The 12,152-nt window shown below is 37.6% G+C and overlaps 1 protein-coding gene across 2 annotated transcripts; it reads left to right on the top strand.

Moving 5' to 3' along the window:
- The first annotated feature begins 3,269 nt into the window (after nucleotides 1-3,269).
- Nucleotides 3,270-10,958, top strand: snx20 (sorting nexin 20). Of its 2 annotated transcripts, none has more exons than XM_020927531.2 (4): nucleotides 3,270-3,408; nucleotides 4,399-4,448; nucleotides 7,024-7,166; nucleotides 8,911-10,958. In XM_020927531.2, the coding sequence occupies exons 2-4, from the start codon at nucleotides 4,409-4,411 to the stop codon at nucleotides 9,586-9,588; spliced, it is 861 nt and encodes a 286-aa protein (XP_020783190.2). In that variant the 5' UTR covers nucleotides 3,270-3,408; nucleotides 4,399-4,408; the 3' UTR covers nucleotides 9,589-10,958. The 2 variants fall into 2 exon arrangements, with proteins under 2 accessions (XP_020783190.2, XP_020783189.2); XM_020927530.2 differs by having other exon boundaries at nucleotides 3,273-3,397.
- Nucleotides 10,959-12,152: the final 1,194 nt, after the last annotated feature.

Genomic DNA, 12,152 nt, shown 5'->3' with positions numbered 1-12,152 from the left:
TTGGCACACGGCGGCTCCAGCGTTAGATCTGTCCACTCATATATACAGTCTATGGTTGTATGAAAGTGATGATGATAATGATGATGTATAGAAAATGTCTCATCAAAAAGTTGTGTAATCATATTGTGTCTAAATGTGTGTGTTTACATCCAACATCCAAATTTTATGTTAGCTACTTTTAAACTCTTTGAGTTATCTGACCAACTGCATGTGATGTTTATAATTAGTTTTACCCATATTGTTGATGTATTTCAGCAGGATAATAAAAAAACAAACAAAAAAACATGTATTTGGAGGAACACGGAGTATTACATGTGAATATTACAGTGAAATTGCAAGAAAACAACCAAACCGGGTAATTTTTGACCCACTTATGCATCTAAGGGTTAATGTGGGTAGGTCTTACAGCTTTGTAACTAGCATCATTTGATTCCCTGACCCTGAAAATGTGGGTTTAGCAGTTAAAATCAACATTTCAACTTATTCAGAGGCTGAGATATTCCAAAAGGATTTTTTGGCAGCCATTTAAAAAAAATCCAATATGGCCACCATAAAGAAATGTGGGCAAATGCAAACATTGATTTTCTGACTCCATTTACTATACCCTTTCCAAAAATATATAGGTTAGCAAATCCCCAAAAACTTCCCACTAAGGTCAAAAAATGACAATAAGGAACCGGACTATTCGGTATGTTGCAGACTGACCAACTGTTTGTGTCTCGCTCCTTCTGAGTCACAGACGCTACGAGAGACGCTCAGTTTAATGCCCCCAATGAATGGTACTGAAAACCTGGACATTTGCACCACTTTATAAAAACACATGACATGACGCAAAATACGGACATGTCCGGGTAAAAACGGACGTTTGTTCACCCTATATGATTGTATTTAACTGACCTTAGCTATGAACTATTCTTTCTCGAGACCTATGTAGCATGTTCCGGGTTGATGGGGGAAACCGGAGCGCCTGGAGAAATCCCATCCAGACCCGGGGAGAAACATGCAAATTCGACACAAAAAGACCCGGGCAACTCGGAGATTGAACCCTTCCTGCCTGTACCTGCAGCGTAGGCAGGTTTATATTTGCAGAGATAACTACGTTCTTACGCTTAAAGCTCACAATGAATTTAATTTATTATTATTATTTTTTTTATAAATGTAACTTTGAAATGAATATGCTACCAACTGATTGCAAAAACAAAACAAAAAACATCTCTAAACATAAACACATTTTTAATGTTTTGGCTAATGCCATTCTATGAACATAAGCACAAAAAATAAAATGGCAGATTTCACCTAAAATGCTGAACCTGCTCAGACTGCTGTGCAGACTGTTGCTGTGTCCTTGGAAAAGACACTTCACTCACTTTGCCTACAAATCAATCAGTCAAACTTTATGTATAGAGCCCTTTACAACTCTAAAGGTGACCAAAGATCTTTACAATAGAATAAACACAATATAAAAACATGCAAAAACATTACACAATGATACAGTATGTGTGACTGCTGGTGGTGGTGACAGGGGCCGATGGTACACATTGGCAGCCTTACTTCAGTCTGTCCCAGGGCAGATATAGCAGTTTTATTACTGTGTCCTTATTTGACCTAAATCAAAAACAAATCATGGTTTTGAAAGGGCAAAATAAACATGAACAGGGAGGTTCATTCTTGTTATGTAACTTTTATGCAAAATGATATGAGCATTTTTTGACCCCAGGCCTGCTCCAATGCTCCCAGAGTCATTCACATAAACTCCCTCACCACAATAGTACTTTGGCTCTCGGCTGGCCTGGGAACACCCCAGGGTCCCCTCAGAGGAGCTAGAGGAGGTGTCTGGGGAGAGGGGGTCTGTTCAGACTCTGCCCCGGATAAATGGAAGAAGAAGGTGGATGGATGCATGGATGTTCTTTTTAGTTTTAGATTCTATTTATTGAATTGATATTGATATTCAATTGATTATTTAATTGATACTTTGCATCTGATGTCATCAGCGGTCCCGAGAGGGAATGATGCTAACTTGAGGCATGGCTCTCTCTGAAGCTCCGTTACTTTAATCTGAGCTTTGTTTTAAGAACTGATTTAGTTGGAACAAGAACAGGTGAGAGTTTGTTCACATGTGCATTGTGTCACCATAGTAACTGATGAACATTAGACTATAGAGATACATGTAGAACACCTTCAGCCTGATGTCACTGCAAAGTATCAATTGATAAATCTAATTATTTTTTAAAACAAGTAAGTGCAGTAAAAACAACATGACTTACCTGGCACTGACCTGGCACAGACCTGGCACAGACCTGGCACAGCCCTGGCTCAAATCTGATTGAGATCTCTGGTCCTGCTGGTGTCTTGTTGAAACGTGCTGTGTGAACATGTGGGTTTGATAAACATCTGAGACACGGAACACTGACAATGAAAGAATAACGACGTGTACCGGTGAAGAATGCCAACTAACACGGTGATCTTTAACATTTACTCATTGCTCACAATAGAATAAATAAACTTTTTGCTTTCCAAGTTTTTCATGAGATGATTACAGCATGTTAAAAAATGTAATGAGTTACTTTGCATAACTCATTATGTTTTCAGTTTTTTAAACAGGCATTTTTTAAAGAACCTATATTTTCTGAACTTTACTACAATGTTGTTTCCTCATCAGAATCATATCTGGAGTTTGTTTCATTCACACATGCTTAACACACAAATCCTGCATATTTAGGCTAAATTCTCAGAAAACACCTTGTGATGTCATGTGATAGTACAATAAGTGCTCTTTTGTGTTTTAAAACTCCATATATATTCACTAGAATCATTTGTATAATCAGTCCTGGAAGTACCAATCTTTACTGAACTAAAGGTAAATGGTAGCTGTTGACTTGAAAACCATCACTGCATGACATCGTTAGGTGGAATAGAGCATTTTGAGCTTTGAAGATGTAGACAGACTCATAATAAAGATTTACTCAAACGTGTGAATGAAACAAAACACAACTCCAGGCCTGTTTCTGAAGATGACTTGAAGCTCTCAAGAGTCAAATTGGTGTAATATAGGACCTTTAACAATAAAAACACCTGTAACCCATTTTAATGCCATACACCTGAAAAACCACCAAACTAACTAATAATAATAAGACAAAAGTCAGGAGAAGATTTTTAAACATTAACCAGCAAAAATGTCATTTGTCCCTTTGAATTTTTTTTTTTTCAATTCAAATTTCTGTTTAAAGTTTAGTTTCACTTCCTGGTTTTGTCAGAGAGTAATTTCACTAAAGCTTTGTCCTTTGGACACTTCCTGGTTCAGACACTTCTCCTCTGCTCTCATGAAAACATATGTTCACTTTTACTTTTACTTTTTTTACAGATTTTATAAAGAGGACAAACCTGACAGACCGCTCAGGTAAGACAAAGGTAAGAAAATAATACTATGGTTATGAAGGAAGTTTTGGTGGTGAATGTTTTTAGACTTTAAGTATCTAGTATCTATGAGTATGTAGTAGTCACTGCTAGAGCACAGTGAGTGGATGACTTTTTGGAGATTAAAGTGCAAATGAAAAATTGTATTTAAAAATCTTCCCTAGTTTTTGTTCTGTTTATAATTTTATTTCCTGGTTGGACATGAGTAGCAGATACGACATACATAGAGGTAATTTCTTAACTGTTACCTAGCAACCATAACGTAGGGGGCCAAAAGTTGTCTCCAACACTGCTATTGACCTCTATAAAGGTGCACTGTGTAACTTTTTGGTTGGGGGGTCTGTCACCTGCTTGTTTGTATGGATATGTCATTGCTCTGCCTTGAATGTTCCACAATATAACTTTAAACAACTCTACTTTACATTTATTAAACTGCAGGTGGTTTTATAGCTTAAAAATGCCCAGAAAATCAGGCATTCTGGCTGAGAGCGGGGTCACCTCTCCACAGATCTGACCTGTAACTTGATCTGGTTTGGTCTCCATGAAGATAGAAAGGTTTAATGCCATATTGTGAAACATTCCAGACAAAGCAATAACATCATGAAGAAGAACATTTGACGGATCCTCCACTAGAAAAGTTACACAATGCACCTTTAAATGAAGATTAAAATTGTCAGAAAAATGATACTCTCAGCCCTAATTCCTGTATTTATTTTTTTTTTCAACTTTTTTCCCACAAACTGCCACTTAATTGATATAAAACTATGATAAATATTTCACAAAGGTACTATCCCACCAAAGCAATTAGAAAAACTGAATCTGAAAAACACAAAAACCTGTTATATTAACTTTAACCTTAATACCTCATATAGAATACTCATTGTTCCTGAACTGGGTGTGTATGAGCTGTACCATTTACAAACTGTAGACTTTCCCTTTAAAGACAAAATGACAAAACAACTGTGATGTAACTTCTGTTTTCAGCTCAAATGAAATGGCTCAAGAGGGAACAAGCCGAGGATACACTGATGCAGGTTTGTGTTTTTATTTTATCTTTAAACAGAACAAAAACACATTAAAATATTGTTAATAATTCCACTACAACAATTACTACTACTGCGACTATTACTACTAGAACTACTATGACTACTGCAGCTACTAGTACTACTATTATACTACTATACTACTACTATTACTACTACAGCAACAACAACTACATCTATATCTATTACTACTACATCTATTACTACAACAACAATACTACTACTACTGCTATTACTACTTGTACTACAACTACTACTACTACGGCTACTTCTACTACTGCCACTACTACTGTTACTGCTACTTCTACTATTACTACTACTACTACCACCACTACTGGAACAACAACAACTACTACTATACTACTACTACTATTACAATAAATAACTAAGCTTAGCTATTTTCTATAACCAACACTTCTCTAGTTCATTATTGTACCAAGGTCATTTGAAGATAAGGGCTCTGATCACAGCTGTGAACCTCATAGATATAAAAATATCAAGACAAATGCATGATATTCCAATTTAATCTCATCTAATCTAATAGTAAACTAACTAAAACTAAACAGGACAAAAACTACAGATAGGGATGATGTCATGACTTGTTAGCCAGATAAGACCCCAGATGGAGTCTGATTGGACAGCGCAATGTGCCAAGTGGCCTGGTTGGCCTGTGCATTAACGAAGAGGTGCTACGTCTAAACCATGGTAGTCTAGCACTATAGTTTGCGTATAAAAGTCATAGGCGTACACATCGAGTCTCTGCATGGGAATGTCGGCACAGACTCCTTGTTCAATGGCTTTCTAATCAAATTCAAATTCAATTCAAATTTAAAAAGTGTTTCCACATGAATATATGGAAATTTTAAATGATTTTCTCATTCTCAGTCTTCTAAATTAAATAATAATAAAATAAAAGGAAAGGAAAAGTTCAAAGTTCTTATTTAGGGAGAAGCAGATTCCTAGCTTCCTCTCCGCCTGGTGGTTAGAGAGGGAGAGAGAGCGTTTAGCATCCTAACAGCCTGATGGAGTCTGGTGGTGTGGGAACTCAAGCACCTGTACCTCCTTCCAGAGGGCAGGAGACTGAAGCGATTGTGTGTGGGGTGACTTGCATCACTCACAATTCTGATGGCTTTGCGAGTGAGGCAGGTGGTATATATATGTATATGTATGTATGTATAGGTGGTTTTGCAGGGAGAGGAGTGTTGCACCAGTGATCTTCCTGGCTGTGTTCACTCTGCACTGCAGAGCTCTCCTGTTGTGGTCAGTGCAGTGCTGATATGGCAATAAGTATATTAACTACTACTACTACTACTACTACTGATATAAAATAAGTAACACATAAACAAAAAATTGGTAGTGATTCTCCTGTTATAAATAATGTGAGCTAAAATATGCCTCTAAATGTAATGGTGTATTTAAAGCCATTGTATGTAACATTTAGTCAAAAATAGAGTTCAATCAAAGCATGTTTCTTTGTATGTTGTTATTAGGGGTGTAACGATATCCAAGTCTGATGATACAATATCATCACAGTATGAACCTCACAGTACGGTATTTACTGTGATATCGTGGGAAAGATCACGATATGGTGGGGAGGCTCACGATTAGGGATGTAACAATATCCAACTCTCATGGTATGATATTTATTGTGATATTTTGTGGAGGTTAAACAGCTAAAACTGTTATATGCTACTTTTTCCTCTTAAATTCCTTGACAAGACTTAATCCAAAGTACTAAAACTTAAAAGTGCTTAGAACTGTTATTTCTTCTTGTAGTCTACACTGAAATGGAGCAAAGGATCATGGTCTATGTAGTTCCCTTTGTCTTTTTTAGCTATTGCTGCACTATAACTCTTAATTTAAGCAAAGAGACTTGTAATATGATATATTGTGATGGTCCACGATATTATTGTGAGAACTTTGATGATACAATATCACGATATTTAGGTTATTGTTACATCCCTAGTTGTTATGGTGATGGAAAACAATTACTGTATGCAGGCTTGCATCTCCACAAACCTGACTCTTATGTTTTTTTCAAGTCTAATTTTCTGCACAATTATCATTATTTTTTTTTATCAGATCAAATCTCCCAAACGCTTTTTTCAGAACCTAAAACACAACAATCAAATATTTTCTGCCCATGCTATAGTCTCTATACATAAATACATAAATACTGCCCACTCTTACCACAGTCTTTAAACTGAAGACACAAAGAACCAAACTGAATACAGAGAGATCACTATATGAAGAGATTTTATAGACAGGCACAGAAGCACTAGACACAGATAAGGGAGATAAGATAAGCCTTCATTGCCACCAAATAGAGGATGTGGAGAGCAAAGAAAGGTGAGACTCAAAGCAGAGCATCAAAAACAAGTGGAGCAGCATTTTTAAAACAATAAAGGTAACATGGTGATCAAAATATGTTATGTACTAGCAGTTAATACCCCATAGATGTAAAATGCCTTCTCTTTAAGTGCGTTTGGTGCAGCCCTGATCCCTAACATTGGTAACGTGTTTATTTCTTTGGTTTAAAATTTGTGTATCATGTATTTCTGTTAAGGCCTGATGTGTCCCTACTCCAGTCTGACCACCAAAGAACTGCAGCAGAACTGGCGAGAGGAGAAGAGACAAGAGCGCCCCCGCTGGCTGCTGTTTGAACTGCCCTCACACAGGGTCAGAGAGACGGTATTCAGCAGACATGTGGTCAGTCTATCATTTTATTAATTTAATTTAAAAATTTTAAAAATGCTTCAGTCTTATATAGTGCCTTTCAAAGCTTCAAAGTTGCTTTACAATTATGTGCATAATTCATTCACTTGTAAATGTGATCGAAGCAGAAAAGTTGGTGAAAAAAGGTGAATAAAAACGTCTTTTGCACATGGTATGGTGGGAGGGACTTTGGACACTGGGAGAGGACAACACAGAGGAGACTCAGGAGGAGAGGAAATGGTGAAATGAAGTGAATTTAAAGTGGACATATTCTACAGAATCAACTCAGAGCTTTTAAGCATGTTAAAATTCTTTCCTATAAAAAAGTGAAAAAATGCATAGTACACTCAGATGACCAATGTCCAAAAGCTTTTGTTAATTTTTAAATTACGTTTAAGGAAAAAGCCTTTGACAGATCATTTTTCTTGCTTTGAACCACAGTATACAAAATGGTTGCCAGTTCATGTGCTCATATCTTCCACCATCGAATGGGAGGTCCCAAAGTGAGGTCACCCACTACACCACATGACCATGTATCATGTGGTGTAGTGCCTTCAGTGCCCCTCAGGGTGGTTCTATGTGGGCCTCACCAAAACGAGGGTCAGAGATAGAGTGGCTGAGCACAAATATGCCAATCACTCCAGAAACCTAAATTATCCAATGGCTAGCCATTATATGGAAGCTCACCATGCACATGACTCCACCCTGAAAGTATATGGATTTGAAGTAATCACACTGGATGCCAGAGGTGTGGACAAAATCCAGCACCTGAAGCAAAGAGAGGCCTATTGGATTTTTGTTCTCAAGGCCAAGGAGTACCCAGGTCTAAATGAAGACTTTGATTTCTTCTGCTACCTATAGCCTCAATATATATGGAAATGCTCAACAAAACTATCTGCCCAAAGTAAAAACAGTCCCTGTTAAAACTATCTGTCTGCCCTCTAGTGCTCAAAGTAAAAATGGTTCCTGCCAAAATAAAATGACTGCCCTCTAGTGCCCTTAATTGTCCTGAAGCTAAGACGTTACCCCTTGTGGCCAGTCAGAAGAACTGAATGAGTAAAGCCTTCACCCTGCACATCTGAAGTGTGTGAGCTCCTAACATAGCTCCTCACCTCTCATTCATAATCACACCCTGAACAGGGCGCAAGCCGGCACATGTCAAAGTGTTTGAAATGTTTCCTGCCCACCCACAATAAAGGCTTTTAAATATTTAGTAACTAAGTGAATACCTGATATTTTTCTTTTTCTCAGTTCCTGGCCTGGAGTTGTGTTTTGTTGCATTCACATATCCTGCATATTTAGTTCTCTCAAACGGAAAACTCTCTGTCCCACCTTGTGATGTCATGTGGCAATGCAAGATGTGCTACATTGGTTTTTGTTTTTTCAAACTCCATACACCTTCACTAAAATAATTTTGAAGATTTCATCCATGGAACTTCACATCTGTACTGAACTAAAGGTAAAAGGTAAATGTTATCTTAAAAACTACCACTACATGACATCATGAGGTGGAACAGAGCATTTTGAGCATTGGAGATGCAGACAGACTAATAATGCAGGAACATGTGTGGAAAAAAACAACAACAAAAAACAAAAAATCACAACTTCTAACATAGCCTAACACTCACAAGAGTCTTCTTTTTTTTTTTTTTTTTTTTTTTTTTTTTTTTTGTAATAGAGAACCTTTAACTCTCTTCTTTTACCATGACGCATTTAACAGTGTCTCTTTGTGTCTCAGGTTTACGAGATTGTCATCATGCGCTCTGGCAGCTTCGACTCTCACCGCGTCTCCATCGAACGCCGCTACAGCGACTTCGCCAAACTCCACCAAACTCTGCTGGACGAATTCCAAGAAGAACTCGACGAAATCCTGCTCCCAAAAAAACTCCTCACTGGCAATTTCAACCCGGAGCAACTGCTGGAACGCCGGCTAGCACTACAAGACTACATCGCTAAACTGTACGCTAAAAGATGTGTGCGCTACTCTGAACACTTCGCTAACTTTTTCACCCATCAAGAAATGAAAAAAGCGCATAATTTACTACGCGCAGGACAGTTCACACAGAGTTTAGAGTTGCTGCAGCTCGTGTTGGAGATCCAGGAGAAACTAGCTCCGTGGCAAAGCCCTACCTTTATGGTGCCTACATTAGCGGCTTTGGCGGTTTGTCACAGGGACTTGGAGAAGCCGGAGGAGGCCTACGAATCTGCGCACCGAGCCCTGCCTGCCGTGAGGAGGTACCGGCTCAATGCGATGGAGTACCACGCGCCCCTGCTGCAGATGCTGGTGGATTTGGGGTACTCTTTGGGGCGCCCCGTGGGTCAAATGCAAGAGGAACTGATGGCTTTGAGGGACGCGGAGAGAGGGAGGGTGGACACGAGGTCGCTGAAGGAGATAGTGGTGCATAAGTTTGTTTGAAAGGATTGTGATCTGCCCGTTATAATTAGGGCTGGGTATCATTAAGAAGTTGCCGATACGATGCATACCTCGATACATAGGTCATGATATGATACATATCTTGATACAGTGCACTTTTGATTCGATGCAATATATTTCAAATCGGTTACACCCTTATCATCAGAAAGCCCACTAGTCAGAAAATCATTACCTCTTCTATTGGTTTGTCAGCAACATTTCTCTTGAACAATTGAATGTATATTTGATGAAAGCAACAGGGAATAATCCCTGGATATCAGGGAAGAATCAGTAAACTTTTGGATGTATACCAATTAAAAATTCCTGCAACATCAACATTTTAGAGATATTGACAGGAAAACGCAAAATCATGCATAACAGCATTAGCTAAGACCAGCATGACTTAATTTGTTGGTTTACAAACCCACCAATGCTATATTAAAAGAAAAAGATTTAAAATAAAATTGAAATGAAGATTGTAGAGCTCGAATTACTGAACATTTTGCAAGTTGTTGCCTGAAAATTAGACATTTATTATCCCAGCAGTCACCTCCAGTCTCTCTCTCTAAAACCTTCAAATCAGGCAAGAAATCTAGGGGTAATAATGGACTCAGACTTGAACTTTAACAGTCACATAAAATCAATAACATCTGCAGCCTTTTACCATCTAAAAAACATAGCAAAAATCAAAGGTTTACTGTCTAAATCAGACTTGGAGAAACTTATCCATGCGTTTGTCTCCAGTAGATTAGACTACTGTAATGGTCTGCTCACTGGTCTCTCCAAACGAGCTGTGAGACGCTGCAGAACATCCAGAACGCTGCAGCTCGGGTCCTTACTCGAACTAGGAAGTACGAGCACATAAGTCCTGTGCTCAGGTCTCTGCACTGACTTCCTGTGCCTCAGAGAATAGACTTTAAAGCAGCTCTGCTTGTGTACAAGTCTCTCCATGGCCGAGCACCAAAGTACATCTGTGACATGTTAGTGTCATATGAACCATCTCGCACTCTGAGGACCTCAGGGACCGACCTCCTGCTGGTGCCCAGAGTCAGAACTAAACAAGGGGAGTCAGCGTTTCAGGTTCATGCAGCTAAAACCTGGAACAGTCTTCCTGAACATGTGAGACAGGCCTCTTCTGTGACGCTGTTTAAATCCAGACTCAAAACATTTCTGTTTAACTGTGCATATAACTGAAAGGTTTTCATTCCGCACTCTTCTCTCCAATTTATGTCTCTCTTTTTAATTTTAATCTTCATGATTATTTATGTTTTGATTTGTTTTTATTATGATTTTAATGTATTTCTTATTCTGTAAAGCACTTTGAATTACTTTGTGTACGAATTGTGCTATACAAATAAACTTGCCTTGCCTTGCCTTGCCTTGCCTTACACTTCAGACAGCCATTTCCACCCAAATCATTATTTCCTCAAACATTTTTGCTGTATTTTAAGGGTTTAGTATATTTATTACTTTTAATATTTACTTTTTCAAATATTTAAAACTTGAAATACAATTTCATTTGTAACAATTTGTAACACTACCTGAACATGGATTTTCTGACTAGAGGGTCTTCTGATGATAAGGCTGACCCCTTTCAAATCAATTCGATATGGTTCACTTAAAATAAATGCTAAATCATGGCTGATACTAAAAGGCTTTTATGAAACTGCTTTTTGTGCAAAGTAAATATGAAACATGCACATTTTCATTCATTCATTCATTTTATTTGTTTGAGCAAAGTACAACAGAATTCAAAAACAGGGATGCGTATATGAACATATTTGGGACCTGGATGAAGTTTTAAAAACTTATAGCACCCTACCCCAATTATTTTACATAATCACGTGGTTCACACTTTTTTTTAATGCCTTTGGAGTGTTTACCTGTCGTATGCATTGCATAAATATACACACATACTGTACATACATACATATCATATCATACATAAGTTATCCAGTACATATATTCAGTATAAATATATGTACACATATGCATAACACACATATACATACATGCAGAAATGTATTTTCATTCATGGTCGTACTAACTAATAATAATGTTAAAGTAGGCATAAAGTTTATCATTTATGATTGTGCAAAATAAACGAGAGAATGAGAATGAAAAATTTAAGGATTTTTTTGTTTTCGTTTATGGTCGTACAAACTAATAATTGGAATGAAGAAGGCATAAACGTTTATCGTTTATAATTGAAAATGTCAAATGTGTCGCATAAACGAGTTTCCTTCCTCTAAACAAGCAACAAAACTGTAGCTCTGTAACAAAATAATTTAGTAAAATATACCAAAAAAAAAACTCTTGGCGATATATCGAAACAGCAGTCCCCGATATTGATTCTGTATCATCACATTAAACGATATGATATATTGATATTTCGATATTTTTGCACACCCCTAGTAGTAGTAGTTTCTCCGTCAACAGAGTACCTGGAATTTTGTTTCAATTGCACATTGGAGCTTTCTACCATGTTATAACATGGCTCCCTCATAAAAAACATGCCTGAAGAGGTTTTAAATGTCATCCATGCATGTTTGAGTAATCTAGAGATC

This window comes from Boleophthalmus pectinirostris, unplaced genomic scaffold, assembly GCF_026225935.1.
Source record: "Boleophthalmus pectinirostris isolate CB_2022bp ecotype Guang Dong unplaced genomic scaffold, ASM2622593v1 HiC_scaffold_2, whole genome shotgun sequence".
Classification (NCBI taxonomy): domain Eukaryota; kingdom Metazoa; phylum Chordata; class Actinopteri; order Gobiiformes; family Gobiidae; genus Boleophthalmus; species Boleophthalmus pectinirostris.
Note: the sequence above shows the minus strand (reverse complement) of the source record. Positions and strands in the feature narration are given on the sequence as shown.

Bases quoted from the DNA above. Each gene is read 5' to 3' on its own strand.
- snx20 (XM_020927530.2), top strand. From the start codon at position 3,321: ATGAAAACATATGTTCACTTTTACTTTTACTTTTTTTACAGATTTTAT. The intron at 3,398-4,398 runs GTAAGACAAAGG...TTCTGTTTTCAG, and splicing joins AAACCTGACAGACCGCTCAG to CTCAAATGAAATGGCTCAAG. The intron at 4,449-7,023 runs GTTTGTGTTTTT...ATTTCTGTTAAG, and splicing joins CCGAGGATACACTGATGCAG to GCCTGATGTGTCCCTACTCC.